The sequence below is a fragment of the Oryctolagus cuniculus genome, chromosome 1, assembly GCF_964237555.1.
Source record: "Oryctolagus cuniculus chromosome 1, mOryCun1.1, whole genome shotgun sequence".
In the NCBI taxonomy this organism is placed as follows: domain Eukaryota; kingdom Metazoa; phylum Chordata; class Mammalia; order Lagomorpha; family Leporidae; genus Oryctolagus; species Oryctolagus cuniculus.
This window is the reverse complement of record NC_091432.1, coordinates 104,036,650-104,055,675: the sequence shown is the minus strand read 5'-3', so window position 1 is coordinate 104,055,675 and position 19,026 is coordinate 104,036,650. Positions and strand designations below refer to the sequence as shown.

The 19,026-nt window shown below is 45.9% G+C and overlaps 2 protein-coding genes and 1 non-coding gene across 4 annotated transcripts; 2 read left to right on the top strand and 1 right to left on the bottom strand.

Annotated features, from left to right (window-relative positions):
• Positions 1-2,298: 2,298 nt before the first annotated feature.
• On the bottom strand, positions 2,299-17,263 carry SDHD (succinate dehydrogenase complex subunit D). Of its 2 annotated transcripts, XM_002708436.5 has the most exons (4): positions 17,087-17,263; positions 14,164-14,280; positions 9,842-9,986; positions 2,299-3,000 (listed from the first exon to the last, which is right to left on the bottom strand). In XM_002708436.5, the coding sequence occupies exons 1-4, from the start codon at positions 17,136-17,138 to the stop codon at positions 2,835-2,837; spliced, it is 480 nt and encodes a 159-aa protein (XP_002708482.1). In that variant the 5' UTR covers positions 17,139-17,263; the 3' UTR covers positions 2,299-2,834. The 2 variants fall into 2 exon arrangements, with proteins under 2 accessions (XP_002708482.1, XP_017198893.1); XM_017343404.3 differs by lacking the exon at positions 9,842-9,986 and having other exon boundaries at positions 17,087-17,238.
• On the top strand, positions 5,895-6,023 carry LOC127485298 (small nucleolar RNA SNORA11). Its single transcript, XR_007912409.2, has one exon. It is a non-coding gene; the product is annotated as a small nucleolar RNA SNORA11 (small nucleolar RNA).
• Positions 17,216-18,971, top strand: TIMM8B (translocase of inner mitochondrial membrane 8 homolog B). The gene is made up of 2 exons (XM_002708437.5): positions 17,216-17,394; positions 18,580-18,971. The coding sequence occupies exons 1-2, from the start codon at positions 17,266-17,268 to the stop codon at positions 18,745-18,747; spliced, it is 297 nt and encodes a 98-aa protein (XP_002708483.1). The 5' UTR covers positions 17,216-17,265; the 3' UTR covers positions 18,748-18,971.
• The last annotated feature ends 55 nt before the right edge of the window (positions 18,972-19,026 follow it).

The window sequence follows — 19,026 nt, the reverse complement described above, 5'->3', positions numbered from 1 at the left end:
TCATTACACAATACAACACAACATTGCAATCATTTACTTATTGCTCCAATTTGACTATGGACTCCTTTAAGAGATAAAGTTTCCTTTATCCATAGTGCTTAGTCCAGTGTCAATTACATGAGGTACTTACTCTCTATCAAATGAATGAGTGAACGTTGGACTCCTACAACACTTTTTGAAATTGATTCCTACTTTCCACTGCCACTGTCAAGGTTCAAGTCCTTTCTTCTACCTGTCCTTTCATGTCCTTTGCCTCTTATCAGCCTTCCTAATGCCACCTAAACTCTTTCTAAAGCACAATTCAAACTTCCTACTGCAACAGGCATTTAGCCTACCAGGTAAGAGGCAGGTGCTGAGGCGCAGCAGGTTACCCTGCTGCTTGTGATGCCAGTATCCTGGATTCTCAGGACATGGCTTAACCCACTGTACCACAACACCAGGTCCCACAAACAGACCTACCTCCTAGCTAGCCCCTTCAACAGTCTGCCCTAAGTGTCCGGAGTGAAGTCTTCAGTGGTGAAATGTGCTAAGTCCCAGTTCTCTATATTGCCAGGAGAAACCAACATGCCATATGCTCAGTTCTCAGACCACAATAAAAGAACATAATTTGACTTACAAAAGCTGGTTTTTGGCTGGCGCCGTGGCTCAACAGGCTAATCCTCCGCCTAGCGGTGCCGGCACACCAGGTTCTAGTCCCGGTTGCCCCTCTTCCAGGCCAGCTCTCTGCTGTGGCCAGGGAGTGCAGTGGAGGATGGCCCAAGTGCTTGGGCCCTGCACCCCATGGGAGACCAGGAGAAGCACCTGGCTCCTGCCTTCAGATTGGTGCGGCGCCGGCCGTGGCGGCCATTGGAAGGTGAACCAACGGCAAAGGAAGACCTTTCTCTCTCTCTCACTGTCCACTCTGCCTGTCAAAAAAAAAAAAAAAAAAAAAAAAAAGGCGGGTTTTCATAGAACACCATTGTCTGGATACAATTCTAGTCCTATTACTAAATCTTTTTTTTTTTTAATTTTTTTATTTTTTATTTTTTGACAGGCAGAGTGGACAGTGAGAGAGAGAGAGACAGAGAGAAAGGTCTTCCTTTTTGCCGTTGGTTCACCTTCCAATGGCCGCCGCAGCCGGCGCGCTGCGGCCGGCGCACCGCGTTGATCCGATGGCAGGAGCCAGGAGCCAGGTGCTTTTCCTGGTCTCCCATGGGGTGCAGGGCCCAAGCACCTGGGCCATCCTCCACTGCACTCCCTGGCCACAGCAGAGAGCTGGCCTGGAAGAGGGGCAACCGGGACAGAATCCGGCACCCTGACCGGGACTAGAACCCGGTGTGCCGGCGCCGCTAGGCGGAGGATTAGCCTAGTGAGCCGCGGCGCCGGCCCTATTACTAAATCTTAATATTTTACTCATACCAATTTACTTACACTTACTATTCCAGTGTATTGCATGTCAATCTTTTTTTGAATAACAGCAGTTTATATCTGATTTACCTGTTAAGCTTCAGAAGGAAACTTTTTATTTTATTTTTGTGACAGGCAGAGTGGACAGTGAGAGAGACAAAGGTCTTCCTTTTTCTATTAGTTCACATCCCAATGGCCTCTGTGGCTGGCGCACCGCGCTGATCCGATGGCAGGAGCCAGGTGCTTTTTTCCTGGTCTCCCATGGGGTGCAGGGCCCAAGAACCTGGGCCATCCTCCACTGCACTCCCAGGCCACAGCAGAGCTGGCCTGGAAGAGGGGCAACCGGGACAGAATCCGGCGCCCCGACCGGGACTAGAACCCGGTGTGCCAGGGCCACAGGTGGAGGATGAGCCTATTGAGCCACGGCGCTGGCCCAGAAGGAAATTTTAACACTCATTCTGTTTTTTTTTTTTTTTTTTTAAAGTTTTTTTTTAATTTTTTTTATTTTTTTTATTTTTGACAGGCAGAGTGGACAGTGAGAGAGAGAGACAGAGAGAGAAAGGTCTTCCTTTGCCGTTGGTTCACCCTCCAATGGCCGCCGCTGCAGCCGGCGCACCGCGCTGATCCGAAGGCAGGAGCAAGGAACAAGAAACAACTAATACATTAAAAAAGGTAGAACACATTTTTTATTATACATTTTATTTTAAAAAATTCTTCTCAATGAATGCATTTTCTCAAGATTGACAGAGTGGGAAATAACAATTACTTACAGTTTTATATTTATGCACAGATTATTTTAGGACAAATCAAACATTTGAGCATTAAGTTTCAGTTTAGAATTTGAAGTGTTAATTACATCTACCAGGAGGACCACTTTCCAAATGGAACTTCTTTAGATGAAGTTTTCTAAGCTTTTCTTTGTAGAATTTAAAAATCTGTAATGTGCGTTATCAGCATTTCCTAATTTCGAGGTTTCCCTAGGACATGTAACCACCAGGAGCTGCTATCATTTGAACAGAGTGGGAGATTTGCAAATATTCAGCACTAATTTTCCACAGTCTTTACTCATGAATTAAGTCTTTCCCTTTGTCCTTTATTCCTAGGACAACTATGGAAGAGTCTGATCTTGTACTGATAGCAGTAAAGCTCAGTTCCCTTTAAGAGACTGATAAATTAAAAGGCAAAGGCTCACAGACAATGCTTAGTTACACTGCGAGTCTCATGAGAAACTGGGCGACAACTTACCAGAATGCAGAACTCAGTCTTGCAACTCATTAGCTAGCAATTCTCAAATCTTTCTCTCAATGAGTAAATTCTGAAAATAACCAAGTGATTGGGACAAGTTTGTACACCCATGGCCTTAATCTGTTACTTCCTCCTTTTGGTGAGTTGAATGCATGACAGAGCAGAGGCATAAAATCAATTCTTAAGGCATTAAGTCAGGAAGGTCAGAGCTTCCACAGCATGGCGACAGCTTTGCAGATGCCCACATCGTGATAGTTGAAATAACAAAGGCCAGCAAAGGTTAAAGCCGAGAGTGCCAGAAGGCCTGCCTTGGCAGCTTTCTGTGGTGCATCCCCATGCACGTAGTCAGTAACAACTTGTCCAAGGCCCCTAAAGGAAAAAAAATAGCACAAATGAAAAAAATCACAAGGGAATTTAGAAGGCTATATAGATAACTTGTGTCTCCATCCGCCTCTCCAACAACTGTCTGCTTCTTCAGGGGACTCAGAACAGTTACTTTTATAGGTAGAATTACTCTATACTTTTTGGAGATGGTAAATCAAAGCAACTCATATTAGTAAGATTCACAAGCCAAAATGAAGGAATCCAGAGTTCCCTAATAACGTGACAAAACATCCTCCCAGTATTCAGATTCAATTTTTGAGTCATTTATTAAGACAGTAACTAATTGCTGTTCTATTTATAAAATGTTATTGTTTTCAACTGAACTCTACAGTGTTCATTAACTCAAGAATTTACTGAGCAGTAGCTGGCACTGTGGCATAGCGGGTAAAGCCACTGCCTACACTGCTGGCATCTCATACGGGCACCGGTTCTAGTCCCAGCTGCTGCACTTCTGATCCAGCTCTCTGCTATGGCCTGGGAAAGCAGTAGAAGATGGCCCAAGTCCTTGGGCCCCTGCACCCACATGGGAGACCTGGAAGAAGTTCCTGGCTCCTGGCTTCGGATCGGTGTAGCTCCGGCTGTTGCGGCCAACTGGGGAGTGAATGAGCGGATGGAAGACCTCTCTCTCTCTCTTTCTCTCTCTCTCTGCTTCTCCTCTCTCTGTGTAACTCTTTCAAATAAATAAATAAATCTTTTTAAAAAAATAATTTACTGAGCAAATATGTGCCAGAACTTGTCGAATGTTAGGAGCACAATAAAATGGCATCCCTGCCCTTATGGAACAGTCTAGTGAAGCAGAAAGGAAAAGTAAATACACATGATCAATCTTTTTTTTTTTTTTTTTTTTTTTTTTGACAGGCAGAGTGGATAGTGAGAGAGAGAGACAGAGAGAAAGGGTTACACATGAAATATGAAGAAATATTTCAGGAAAGATGACATAAATAAGGACATTTCAAATAAGTGACAATGCTGCTACTTGGGACACCGACATCCCGCACCAGAGTGCTCAGGTTAGAGGCCTGGCTCTGCTTCTGATTCCAGCTTCAGGCTAATGCACACCCTAGTGAGCAGCAGTGATGGCTCAACATGCTGGGTCCCTGTCACCCACACAGGGTGACCTGCATGAATTCCAGGCTCCTGGCTTCAGCCTGGCCCAGCTCCAGCTGTTGCAGACATTTCAGTGAAGCAGTGGATGCATGACCTCTTTCTGTAGCTTTGCCTTTCAAAATAAAACTACTGGGGCAGGCATTTGGTGCAGCAGTTAAGACAGCACTTGGGATGCTTGCATCTCATATCAGAGTCCCTGCATTCAATTCCTAGCTCTGCTTCCAAAGCAGCTTCCTACTAATGTTACCCTCAGAGGCAGCAGGTGATTACTTAGGTTCTTGGGTGCCTGCCTTCCACGTAGAGGACCTAGATCAAGATCCTGGCTCCTGGGCATTTAACCAGCAGATGGAAGATCTCTGTGTCTCTGCCATTCAAATAAATAAAAATAAGTAAAACAAATACAAGTTTTAAAGAGTGACAATGAGCTTGTCATCTCTGTGGAACAGTAAAGAGGTCAGTATGGCTGGAGTGGAGATCAGAGAAATGAAGGAACAGACTGCAAAAGGCCTTGAGGGTCATGAAAGAGTTTGAATTTTATCTGAATGTAATAGGAAACCATTGACATGTTTTAAGCAGGGAATATCCCAAGTATTTTCTATAGCAGTTTTATTGAGCTGTAATTCACATATCATAAAATTTGCCTTTCGAAATGCACAGTTCAGTAGTTTATCCATAAAATTGTCCAACTATCTCCACTACTTAATTCCCTAACACAACCATCACCCCCAAAAAGCCATCAGCCCATTTCGCATCCACTAATTTTCTTTTTGTCTCTATAGATTTGCCTACCCTGGACTTTACATACAAAAGAAATGATACAATATGGGTCCTTTGTGACATGTTTCTGTCACTTAGTATGTTTCCCATGTTCATCCATACGGTAGCATACTTCATTCCTTTACAAAGCTCAATGATATTATTCCATTTGTACAAACATGCCATATTTTCTTTAGCTATTCATCAGAGGTGGATATTTGGATTATTTCTACTTTTCAGCTAATAAAGTAATGCTGCTATAAGAATTCCTGTAGAAGTATTTGCGAGGACACATGTTCTCAATTCTCCCAGGTATACAGATAAAAGTGGAATTGCTGAATTATATGGTAACTCTATGTTGAAGCTTTGGTCAGGACTGTGAAATCACTTTACAAAGTGGCTACAGTGTTTTACATTCCCAGCAGAAATGTGTAACGGTTCCACATTCTGGACAACCCTTGTTATTCTCTGCCTTTTTAATAACAGTCATCCCAGCAGGTGCGAAGTAGTATTTCACTGTAGCTTTGATTAGTGTTTCTCCAAAGACAATTTAACTTTTCATATGCATATTGCCCATCTGCAAATCTTCGTTGGAGAAATGTAATTTTTCTTTTTAAAAAGGTCACTCTGGGAGCAGGCACTTCGGTGTACTGGGTTAAGTTGCCACTGAATTGCATACTGTAGTGCCTGGGATGGAGTCTTGCTTCTGCTATTGATCCAGTTTCCTACTACTGCACTTGGAAGGCAGATGACACTCCAAGTATCTGAGTTCCTGCCATCCATGTGGGACATTCAGATGGTGATTCTGGCTTCTGGCTTCAAGCTTCAGCCTGGTCCAGCCCCAACAGTTGCAGGTATTTGGGGTACGAACCAGCAAATGGAATACATCTCTCCGTCTCTCCTTCCCTCTCTGGCACTCTTTCAAATAAATAATTTTTTTTAAAAGTCACTCTGCCTACAGTGTGGTGAACAGACAATGTAAGCAGGAAAAGGGTACAATTTAGAAACAGAAGCTGGGGGTATGCTCAGAGCAAGGGGCCTGAAGAATGGCTCCTCTGTTTACAACACACCCAACAGGAATCTTGGGTCATTGTGATGAGATACATAAAACTTGTGGCCTCTTTACAAACAAATGCCCTACACATGTGCCCTGTGCACGTTCATGTGGCTACCAGGCAGGACCAGTGGCACAAGGCTCAATTTGGAAGAAAAGTTGCAGCGTTCAGTGGAGAACATCACCACATAACGTCTCTCTAGTCTATGCCTTGGTGGGCCCTGGGTTGTCTTAGAAATAAAGGTTTTCAAGAAATAAAGACAGAAAGAAAGATAGAAAGACAGACAGAAAGAAAGAGAACAGAGGCTAGTTAGAAGGCTATTGAGGTGGTCTAAACAAGACTAGTGGCTTAACCCAAGCTACTGACAGGGAAGATGGTATGAAGTAACAACTCAGGCTTTTTTTGTTCTTTTTTTTTTTTTTTTTTTTTTGACAGGCAGAGTGGAGAGTGAGAGAGACAGAAAGAAAGGTCCTCCTTTTTACCGTTAGTTCACCCTCCAATGGCCGCCGTGGCCGGTGCACTGTGGCCGGCACACCGCGCTGATCTGAAGGCAGGAGCCAGATGCTTCTCCTGGTCTCCCATGGGGTGCAGGGCCCAAGCACTCGGGCCATCCTCCACTGCACTCCTGGGCCACAGCAGAGAGCTGGCCTGGAAGAGGGGCAACCGGGACAGAATCCGGCGCCCCTACCGGGACTAAAACCCAGTGTGCCGGCGCCGCAAGGTAGAAGATTAGCCTAGTGAGCTGCGGCGCCGGCCACAATTCAGGCTTTTTACTTTCAATTCTCATTTATTTATTTGCTTGACAAGCAGAGAGACAGAGAGACAGAAATATCTAGAATGACTCCTAGAATTTTTAGCTTGAGTAACTAGATTTAACTAAGAAGACATTTTGAGGGGAAATAAAATAATTTGGGGAGAATAGGTAGAGAGAATGATTTGGGCAATGCTAAATTTGGAATGACTACCAGAGAACCAAGTGGGTATGTCATTTAGACAACTGGGCATAGAAGTCTGCAGCTCAGGAAAAGAGGTCTGATCTGAGCTCACCTCAGGAAAGTGAATAGATATATTAAGGAGGCCAAGACTGAGCCCTGGGGACATAATCAGTGAGTGGTCAGACAAGAGGAGAGAAGCTGGCAGAAGTGACCTCTGTAGTATCCAGGAAGCCAAAGAAAGGTGATTTAAGGACAGAATGATCAACTGAGTTGAATGCTGCTAAGAGGTCAAATAAGTGGAACACAGAGGAGAGACAACTGGGTTTGGAAAGATAAGGATCTCTGCTGATGTTAATAAGAATGACATGCTAAATTAAGCTTTAGTTAATATGAATTAAGAGATGGGGGCCGGTGCTGTGGCTAAACTTCTGCCTGTGGCACAGGCATCCCATATGGACACCAATTCAAGTCCTGGCTGCTCTTCTTCCAATCCAGTTCCCTACTAATGCACCTGCGAACACAGTAGAAGATGACCCAAGTGCTTGGGTCCCTGCACCTACGTGGGAGACCTGAAAAAAAATCACCTGGTTCCTGGCTTCAGATCAGACCAGCTCCAGCCATTTTGGCATTTGGGGAGTGAACCGGTGGACGGAAGGCTTTTGTGTCTCTCCTTCTCTTTTTAACTCTACCTTTCGAATAAATAAATAAAATCTTTAAAAAAAATTGTATGATTGTATGCTAAGACACTGAAGTACAATTATAGACAGCTCTTTCAAGTAAGTTTTTTTCTGTAAAAGAAAACAGAAAATAAGCAAGGTAAGTAAGAAAAGGAATCAAGAAGCCAACTGTGGCTGGTGCCGCGGCTCACTAGGCTAATCCTCCGCCTAGCGGCGCCGGCACACCGGGTTCTAGTCCTGGTTGGGGCGCCGGATTCTGTCCCGGTTGCCCCTCTTCCAGGCCAGCTCTCTGCTGTGGCCAGGGAGTGCAGTGGAGGATGGCCCAGGTGCTTGGGCCCTGCACCCCATGGGAGACCAGGAAAAGCACCTGGCTCCTGGCTCCTGCCATCGGATCAGCGCGGTGCGCCGGCTGCAGCGCGCCAGCCGCGGCGGCCATTGGAGGGCGAACCAACGGCAAAGGAAGACCTTTCTCTCTATCTCTCTCTCTCACTGTGCATTCTGCCTGTCAAAAAAAAAAAAAAAAAAAAAAAAGAAGCCAACTGTGGGGCCAACGCCACCTGTGACACTGGCAACCCATATGAGTGCCGGTTCACTCCTAGCTGCTCCACTTCTGATCCCACTCCCTTTTAATGGCTTGGGAAAAGCAGTGGAGGATGGCCCAAGTGCTTGGGATTCTGTTTCTACATGGGAGACATGGATGAAGTTCCTGGCTTCGATGTCATCCAGCCTAGCTATTGCAGTCAAGTGGAGAGTGAACTAGTGGATGGAAGATCTCTCTCCCTCTGTCTTTCTCTCCCTCTCATTCTTTCAAATAAATAAATAAATATTAAAAAAAAAAAAATCAGGGCCACAGTTCACAGTTCCTGGCAGGAAGTGGGGTGGGCAACTGTGACTGAAATGAAGCACATGAAAGAGGCTTCCAGAATAGGGTGGTGAAGTTTGGTTTTTTGAGTTGGCTGATATTCCCCGATGCTCTAGTTTGGTTATAGTTTGAATGTGTCCGTCAAAGGTCTGTGTGCAGGAAGCTTAGTCCTCAAAGTGTGACGCTGAATGATGGGGCACCTTTAAGCGGAAGGACTTAGTGGAAGGTGGCGAGATCAGCGGGGGCACTACCCTTGGAAAATATTAATGTAGATCTCTCAGGACCCCCTCCTCCCACTCAGTTCCGTAATTGTTATAAGAATCCCTCCTGCCTTCTGACTCGCCATGTGACTTCTCTGTCGCATGCACTCTCACCGTGCTGCTGCTTACCACGTTAGGATAAAGCCAGAAAGCCCTCACCAGGGCTGAGCAAAAGCTGGCATCACGGTCTTGGACCACCCGTACTGTGAGTTCAATAAACTCCATTTCCTGAAAAATTATCTAGCTTGGGTTTTTTGTTATAACAACACTAAACAGACTAATAGACCCTTATTCATTAGCCCTACATTCGATTCTTGTGATTTTCTCTATCGGTACTTTTATTCTGGAGGTGAGAGGAGTCAGGGAATGCCAAATAGTACATAAAATAATAAACAGATCATGTAGTAATCATATTAGAAGGCAGTAAGTACTTCTGAGAAAGAGAGAGAATGTCAAAAAGGATACTGCAATTTTAATTGGTTAGGGAAGGCTTTGTTGAGAGGGCAACAATTAAGATCTGAAGGAAATGAGGGAAGAAGCCAAGAATGTAACTAAAGAGAGTTTCAGGCAAAAGGAAGAGTAAAGCCCCAGGCCTAAAATGTCCCTGGCATTTCTGAGGGATGTTGAGGAAGCCAGCATGAATGAGGGATCAATGAGAGACACGTAGCTAGAGATGAGGGAAGAAATGGGCAGGGCCAGGGAACTCACAGAGTGTGTAAGCCACTGCAATTCTAGTTTTAGAGTAAATTGAAAAAACAAAGATGGGTGTTGAGATGTCTTATGTACACAGGATTATGAGGGCTGCTGTGTTGGAAATAGATACAAAGCCAGCCATTAAGAAGATACTTTCAGAGTCAAGGATGATGACTAGGTTTGGGCCTTGAACAAACAGAAGAATGCAAATGCCATTAACTTAGCTGGGCAAGAATGCAGGAGATCAGATTTGGAAGCAATCATCAACTTCATTTTATCAATGTAACATTCGAAATGCCTACTAGATATGCAAATAAAGACATCAAATAGGCAAGTGGATATATAAATCTGAACACGTGGGTGTTTCATACACATTTATAAGTTTTCTCTGGATATTGAATATTTCAATAAACTCCTCCTTCATTTGCAATATATGAGCCAAATTCACAGTAAATGAACTAGGCAGACAAAGTGTACTTGCCAGTGACTATGCAGAGACAGAACTGCAGCCAAGGAGTAGTCCATTGCAGAGCATGGATTCAAATAAGCAGCTGGAAGCAAGCCCAGGAGCAAAACACTGACAACTCTCTCGCCAGTCCAGTGGAGGGATGCAGCCTTGGAACCAGCTACAAAAAGAACCAGATTCATGAGAGTTGAGGGGAGAAACACACATCTCTCACTTTCAGCATCTTCCACAAAAGTGCCCAAACTGACAGAATGGCAAGTAATATAGGGTGGGCACTGTGGCACTACAGGTTAAGCTGTTGCCTGCAGTACCAGCATCCCATATGGGTGCCAGTTCATGTCCCAGCTGCTCCACTTCCAATCCAGCTCCCTGCTAATGCACCTGGGCAAGCAAAGGATGGCCTAAGTCCCTGGGCCCCTGCACCTGTGTGACAGACCTGGAAGAAGCTCCTGGCTCCTGGCTTTGGCCTGGCCCTGTCCCAGCCATTGTAGCCATTTTGGAAGTGAACAAGTGGATGGAAAATTTTTCTCTCCTTAAAAAAAAAAGGGGGGGGGGGGGGCGGCACTGTGGTACAGTGGGTTAATCTCCCGCCTGCAGAGCCGGCATCGCATATGGGCACCGATTCTAGTCCCGGCTGTTCCTCTTTCCATCCAGCTCCCTGCTGAGGCCTGGGAAAGCAGTATTAGATGGCCCAAGTCCTTGGGCCCCTGCACCCGTGTGGGAGATCTGGAAGAAGCTCCTGGCTCCTGGCTTCGGACTGGCACAGCTCCGGCCATTGCGGCCATTTGGGGAATGAACCAGAGGATGGAAGACCTCTCTCTCTCTGTCTCTCCCTCTCACCGTCTGTAACTCTACCTCTCAAATAAATAAATAAATAAATCTTTAAAAAAAAAAAAAAGAAAGAAAATTTTTCTCTATGTGTCTCCCTCTCTCTTTTTCAAATAAATAAATAAATCTTATTAAAAAAAGGCCAACAGGCCGGCGCCGCGGCTCACTAGGCTAATCCTCCGCCTAGCGGTGCCGGCACACCGGGTTCTAGTCCCGGTTGGGGCGCCGGATTCTGTCCCGGTTGCCCCTCTTCCAGGCCAGCCCTCTGCTGTGGCCAGGGAGTGCAGTGGAGGATGGCCCAGGTGCTTGGGCCCTGCACCCCATGGGAGACCAGGAAAAGCACCTGGCTCCTGGCTCCTGCCATCGGATCAGCGCGGTGCGCCGGCCACAGCGCGCCGGCCGTGGCAGCCATTGGAGGGTGAACCAACGGCCAAGGAAGACCTTTCTCTCTGTCTCTCTCTCTCACTGTCCACTCTGCCTGTCAAAAAAACCAAAAAAAAAAAAAAAAGGCCAACAATATACTGTAAGATTTAATCCTGAGCATAAAGACATTCATATTTTAAAAAGTAACTGACAGGCCGGCACTGCGGTTCAATAGGCTAATCCTCCGCCTGCGGTGCTGGCACACCAGATTCTAGTCCTGGTCAGGGCGTTGGATTCTGTCCCGGTCACTCCTCTTCCTGTCCAGCTCTCTGCTATGGAGGATGGCCCAAGTGCTTGGGCCCTGCACCTGCATGGGAGACCAGGAGAAGCATCTCGCTCCTGGCTTCGGATCAGCGCGGTGTGCCAGCCGCAGCTCGCTGGCTGCGGCGGCCATTGAGGGGTGAACCAATGTCAAAAGGAAGACCTTTCTCTCTGTCTCTCTCACTGTCCACTCTGCCTGTCCAAAAAAAAAAAAAAAAAAAGTAAGTGACAGAGATGTTATCCCTCTTTAAAGTCTTTTAGCACAAGAGTATCTTGGAGCCTGCTTGTATTGATTAGAAGACAAATCCACTTTGCTTAAAGGCCAGCAAGTAATGAAATGCCTTTGCAGAATTAAGTCATGCCTGGACTTCAGTAAAATGGACATCTACCTTATAAATTACTAATGCCTGATGAATTCCTAAACATTATTTATTTATTCCTAAACCATGCACATTTGGTGTAGTAAAGCTGCTGGTTAAGAAACCCATATCGCTCTCTTTTTTTAAATTAATTCATTTATTTTAAAGGTAGAGTGAGAGAGAGAGGAGAGACAGAGAGGCAGATCTGCTGGTTTACTCCCTAAATGACCACAATGACTGGGACTGGGCCAGGCCGAAGCCAGGAGCTTCAGCCAGTAGCGTTATCCAGATCTCCTACATGGGTGCAGGGGCCCAGGGACTTGGGTCATCTTCTACTGCTTTCCCAGGTGCATTAGCAGGGAGCTGAATTGGAAGTGAGCATCAGGGACTCGAACCAGTGCCCATATGGGATGCCGATGCTGCAGGCTGAGGCTTAATCTGCTGTACCAAAGTGCTGACCCCAAGAAACCGACATCTCACGTTTGAGTACCTGGGTTCTATTCCCAGGCCTGGTTGCTCCTGACTTTAGTTCTCTAAGAATGCAGACACTGGGAGGCAGCATTGATGGCTCAAGTAGTTGGGTTCCTGTCTCCCACATGTGAGACTGAGATTGAGTTCCTGGCTCTCGGTTTGATCCCTGGCCTAGGGCCTTTGCAGGCATCTAAAGGAGAGAACCAGCAGATCCTAGGAGCATGCCCTCTCTTTATCTCTTGGGGAAAAAAAAAATAGCGTCATTTTCACAGATAAGCACAATGTCTTTAAAAAAATTAAAATTCACACCTTTTAATCTTTGGAAGAAATATAACAGCCTCCCCCAAAGAAGGTTAATCCACTCAACTCAAGGAAGCAAATGTCAGGGCAGGTTTTAAGATCATGGCCCTGGGGCCAGCGCTGTTGCTCACTTGGTTAATCCTCCACCTGTGGCACTGGCATCCCATATGGGCGCCAGGTTCTAGTCCCGGTTGCTCCTCTTCCAGTCCAGCTCTCTGCTGTGACCCGGGAAGGCAGTGGAGGATGGCCCAAGTGTTTGGGCTCCTGCACCCGCATGGGAGACCAGGAGGAAGCACCTGGCTCCTGGCTTCAGATCGGCTCAGTGCACTGGCCGTAGTAGCCATTTGAGGGGTGAACCAATGGAAGGAAGACCTTTCTCTCTGTCTATAACTCTACCTGTCAAATTAAAAAAAAAAAATGATCATGGCTCTTCCATTACTCACAAATAAGTCCAAAACAGACAGAACATGGAAACTTTTTTTAAACATGTGAAAAACCATATGAGCTTTAAGCATCTGAGTGCCTCTTTTGGTTGCAGATTCCTCTGCCAATGTCGTACAAGAACGAGCTTCTTTCCTGGACAATGCACACAGGCACTCAAAAACATACGTAACTGCAGGGGCTCTTCTTCAGCTCCACACACTCCCAAGTTAAAGTGTCTGCTAAATTTAACTGAAAGAGGCAAACAAATCCAGAACAGAAATTTTTCATAAATAAAAAGTCCTAAAGAATAGAAAAAGTATACTTGGCTAACCCCTTGGAACTGATGCAACTCTTAAGTGACCAACTGAAATATCAAGAAGTCTGATCTCTCCAGACTTTAAAAACTGAAGCACAGGCCAGTGCCGCGGCTCACTAGGCTAATCCTCTGCCTTGCGGTGCCGGCACACCGGGTTCTAGTCCCAGTCGGGGCGCCCGATTCTGTCCCGGTTGCCCCTCTTCCAGGCCAGCTCTCTGCTGTGGCCAGGGAAGGCAGTGGAGGATGGCCCAAGTGCTTGGGCTCTGCACCCCATGGGAGACCAGGATAAGTACCTGGCTCCTGCCATCCGATCAGCGCGGTGTGCCGGCCGCAGCGCACTGGCCGCGGCGGCCACTGGAGGGTGAACCAACGGCAAAGGAAGACCTTTCTCTCTGTCTCTCTCTCTCACTGTCCACTCTGCCTGTCAAAAAAAAATAAAAATTAAAAAAAAAAAAAAAAAAACTGAAGCACAGTTAGCTCATTATTCACCTACAGATTTTCTCTCTCTCTTTTCTTAAATGTGACAGCCAGAGAGAGGGAAGGAGGAGGGAGGGGAAATATCCTACCCATTTCTAAGACTAAAATCCATACAAAACTCATTTAGGAAATGACCCAGTTTTAAAGTCAAGCCAAAAAACTGAGTAAGTCAATGACAATAAGTACACATGATGCAGTCTCTACATTACCTAGTATTCTCCGTTCCCCATACCTGGCTTTTCTACATTAATGAAACAAATAAGAATGACTCAACTATATCAAGCAGTCTTCCTAGAGTTACTTGACTTAGGCCAGAAAGTCTTTATGAAAGTAAATGGCACTATCCACCCACATTGGCATTATAAACTAGGTTTTCATTTAACAGAACTAGACACAAGAGTCCCACCAACAGGAATCAAGGCCTGTTGCAGGCGTAACAATCAGCCAAAGTGAAGATAGCTGTAGCCCAGAGAACATACAGTGGCGACTTGGTGACAGGTGAATATGCTGCACTCCACACCATCCTGGGGAAGGCCGGTCCTGGAGAAATGCTGCGACGTGAGTGGGTCTCACCACCAGGCTTCGGAGGAACACAGCTGAGGAAACAGGAGCACCACATAAGCACCTCTCCTTTCACAGAACTGAAAGACTTTCTAAACAATCCCAAGCAAGCTAATCAACCCTATGTAGGGAATGACATCTAAACTGTAAAATGAAGGTAGTACCTATTGCACTAGGATACTGTGAAGACTGAGCAATCAATGAATCACTTATGAAAAGAGCCTCATTTTCACTAACTTCTTAAAAGTAAACAATAGGGGTTCACATTGTGGCACAGTGGGTTAACCCAATGCCTGCAATGCTGGCATCCCATGTGGGCACTGGTTCGTATCCCAGCTGCTCCACTTCCCACCCAGGTCCCTGCTGATGCAGCTGGGAAAGCAGTGGAGGATGGCACAAGTGTGTGGGCCCCTGTACCCACACGAGACACCCGAAGAAGCCCGTGGCTCCTAGCTCTGGCCTTCAGCTTGTGGTCATTTGGGGAGTGAACCAACAGATGAAAAGAGCTCTCATTCTGTTTCTCCTTCTCTCTTTGTAACTCTGCCTTTCAAATAAATCATCTTTAAAATAAATGTTACCTTGTTTCACTTTCAATTTATTCATCTATTCAGTCAACAAACATTTACTATGTGTAAGACTAAGCTCTGCTCCAGAGCCAGAGAGATAAATGACAAGGTTTTTGCCCCCAAGAAATTCAAGCTCCCTTAGGAACTTCATCTACAACCTTCTAAGACCAATTTCTCCATTTGTACACCTGAACTCACTTCCTCTGTCCCCTTTTAGGCCCAGACTCTGCTAAAATATAGACAGATAGAAATGCACCCAGTTGAACCACTTCCAAGTGTGAGAAGAGTTAAGTTAAACAAGCTCTCCAAGTTCCAATTTTGTCATTTGTAAAATGGAAATAGTGCTTACTCTAATTAAAATTTTAAGAATACAGGTAAGGGACTTAGCATAGTTGCCAGATATTACAAGTACTACAAAAAGGGTAACTACTTACCACTCTTCTCCTGTGCCTTCAATCTCTTTTTGGCCATTTTGCCTCAACTGATATAATAAGCCTAACCATTCCTTTGACCTCATGTCCTCTAACTAATGCCCACGCCCTTTCTTCTCTTTCCAACCTTGCTTCTTTGAAGTGTGGTCTAAATCACCTCTACTTTCTCACTTACCAGTAATTCTTCAACTCTGAAACTTATTGTTACCCTCACCAGAGCTGCTTTGGTCTGTCACCAATAATCTTCATGAGGGCATATCCAACAGACTGTGTTCAATCTTAATCTTATTAGGCCCTTCCTCCAACACCTGGCACTGGTGGCCTCGCCTTTATTCTTTTCTCTGACAGAATTCTTCTAGTCCTCCTGTTTCTCTAACCATCCCGTATCAGTCTCCTCCTGCATCGTCTCAAGGTTTCCTCAGGATTCTATCATCTGCTTATTGCATTCCTCACTCCCTATGTCTACTCCAGAACATTTCTTCCAGCCACAGTTTCGTCTACTGCTAAAGCTGATAACATCCAAATCTCTATCTCCAATTCTGCTATTTCTCCAGAGTTTCAGATATTTAGCTAGCTGTTGGTCTTTCCACGGAGATGTGTACATGTCCTCCAACTCAACTGGTCACAAAATGGAATCATCCTTCAATTCACTTTCCCATCCACACTTGTATTCCATTTGTATGCTCTGTACTCTATTTAATGACAGCTCAGACACTCTAGCCTAACCCACAGGTCTGGAAATCATGCAGGACTTTTCCCCTAAATTCAGTTATTAAGATTACTGACATATCTTCTTAACATTTCTTTTTTTTTTTTTTTTTTAGTACTACTTCCCAATTTCAGGGCTTTACCTTTCCTAGACGATAACAGTGTCCTATCTCATCTCCCTTACTTGCCTCTTGGGCTGCTCCATCTCCCACCACAGCCATCCACCAAATCCTTACTGAAGTAATCAGTCGAAACTGCAAACCTATGTCCAACCCTTCCATGGCTGCCCTTCACACACCAGGTAAAGTGCACACTCTCAAGATGTGTTCTTCTATGATTTGGTTCCACCTCCTTCTCCCTTCCAGATTCATCTCATCTTCATGTCTTACAGGATCCAGTTTATTTTGTTTTTCTTTATACTATGCAGTTTCTTTGCCTATTGCTGTTGCTCATTCCAGTAGCTCTAACTGTAAAGCTCTTCTTGGCTGTCTTTATACTCAAGATTCAAATCAGGCACACCTCCTTACAAACCACGACAGGGAAATCCTTGCAAAACACAGAGCTACAGATAGTCTTTCTCTTGACTCTCATTACAATGTATGAGAGCAAAACAGGTGCTCCTTTGTGTTAAGTAATGCTTACAAGTACTTTCCCTATTAGAATCATAGCCGTTTGAGGGAAGAAACCATGCTGTGTTCACACTTGTAGCCCAGCCCCAGCCTTACTACAGTGCCTGCTACAACACAAATGCCCATTTAACATGGCTATCGAACTGCTCCCCCCAAGGTTCACTGTCAAACCCAACTCTAGGGGAAATAGGCAAGACAGAGCATCACCCCTGAGATACTAACGGTCTTTCCCGATGAAGGATGGGAGCATTCTAGGGACTGCGAACGGGGAGCGTCACCAGTAGACAAAATAGTTTTCCCGTAAAAATGTAGCTCCCAGGAAGAGCTCTCTCACTTTACCCCTTCCCTACGTCGACCCACAGCGGGGAAGATACGCGTTCGGGCGCACATTTGGGAAGAGATTGTTTTCTCCTCTAGATACCTCACCACTAGCAGACGAGTCCTCAACTCCACCCTCCACCCGGCTGGAGGCTGCGTGGGGCACCTCCGGCTGCCAGAGCCCCTCACCTCGACTTCCTTGGGCACCGCAAAGGACACTCAACCTCCCGAGAGTCGCCATCTCGCTCCGGAGGACTCAAGGTCATACACCAACCCGGAAGCAGTTATGCGACACCGCCCACCCCGCGAAGACGACGCAGGAAAATGCTGCGTGAACCGGAAGTGAGGGGCGGAGCGTGCGGCCGCGCATGCGTGTTTGCGCTTGTCGGAGAGCTCAGATTCTTGTACGGAAGATGGCTGAGCTCGGAGAGGCGGACGAAGCGGAGCTGCAGCGCTTGGTGGCGGCGGAACAGCAAAAGGCACAGTTCACTGCACAGGTGCGGGGACAGGGACTGGATCTGGAGAGTGGAGAGAGGGGGATGAAGCACAGGCTCCGGACGCCCGCAGAGCTCTGTACACTGGCGGCTGAGTGAGGCCGCCGGGTGTTGGATTCCGGCTGCGCTCCGTAACCCTCACGAAGAAAACGAATCGTGGCCCTCCTGCTCAACGCACGGCAGTGCTCAGGTGCCCGCTAAGCAAGTGCAGCCCTGGGGAAAAGAGGTGTAGAGTAGAAAGGTTTGGGAGGCGCAAGAGCATGAGAGCATCACCAGCCGGCGACCTGTCTGAGCGGGAATTGGGAAGATGTGGGTTTCAGTCCCGCCGTTGCCTCGTGCCGCTAAACCACACACCCAACCACTGTGGGTTTTGCCGGGTTGAGGGTCATAATCAATAATGTACTTGAAAACTATAAAGCACGAGAACATTAGTGGGAAAGGTGGGCTTTGAAGTAGTCTTGTAGACAGACTGTCGGTTGAGAACAAAGATTTTGGAACCCTTGAGGCAGCCTCAAGGGTCTGCGTGGTGCTTGCGGGCGGCATGACCTTAGGGCAGTTACCTAGCTACGCCTCCTGAATGGAGGTAGTGATAGCCATCTTTTGGGACTTGAAAGTGACTTGACAACTCAGCCTCCCAAATAACAATCTCTCCTATATGGTAACCTCCTCCCTTTGGGGGAGGGGGGGTGGAGGAGAGACACGTGGAGATTGAGCAGAAACAATGGTTGTTAAGTCTTTGGGTCATGATCAATCAGGTAGTTGCATACGCTTTTGTGGTTTGCTTTTGTGGTTTACGTGCGTTGTTCTGGGGAGTGGATCCAAAACCTTCATCAGATTCTCAAATGTATCCCAAGATCCCAGAAAGGTTAAAGAACTACCCTCCTGGGAATAGGTTCGAATGATTTGAGTGGTTTAAGGCAGTGAACTGTCTTGCGTTTGCATTGGTGCTAGCTGCTTTTGGAAATATAAAGTTACTGGTCCTACATGAGAATTTACAGTCAGTATAGAAATGAAGATCTGGACCATACTGGTGACAAATTTGAAAGCAAAGACAGAGGAGAGCCCAACGGGACGGTCTTGTTTGCTGATTCAAAGAACTGTTTTGTCAGGTGATGGAAAATGAAAAATAGGAAACTGGACAGTTAGACCTACCTGCATATTCCAATGGTTATTATTTTTTCTTCTTAGGTGCATCACTTCATGGAGCTTTGTTGGGATAAATGTGTGGAGAAGCCAGGGAATCGTCTAGACTCTCGCACTGAAAACTGTCTGTCTAGCTGCGTGGACCGCTTCATCGACACTACTCTTGCCATCACTGGTCGGTTTGCCCAGATTGTACAGAAAGGAGGGCAGTAAGCTACCCCAAGAAAATGACAGAAGCAGCGAAAAGACTTGTTATTACGCAGATTGAAGAACCAGAGGGAAAAGTCATCATCCCATTGGCAGGTCATCATCATCAGTCTGTTGGTGCTTTTAAAAAGTAAAAGATCAAATGTTGAAAAACTGAAATTTTATTTATTTGGAATTCAGAGATTCCAGGTTATATCACATGAACTATTCAATAAATATGAATTCTCCAACTTTTTTTTAATGTCATCTTAGGATTAAATATATAGAGATCTCTGATCGGCAGTA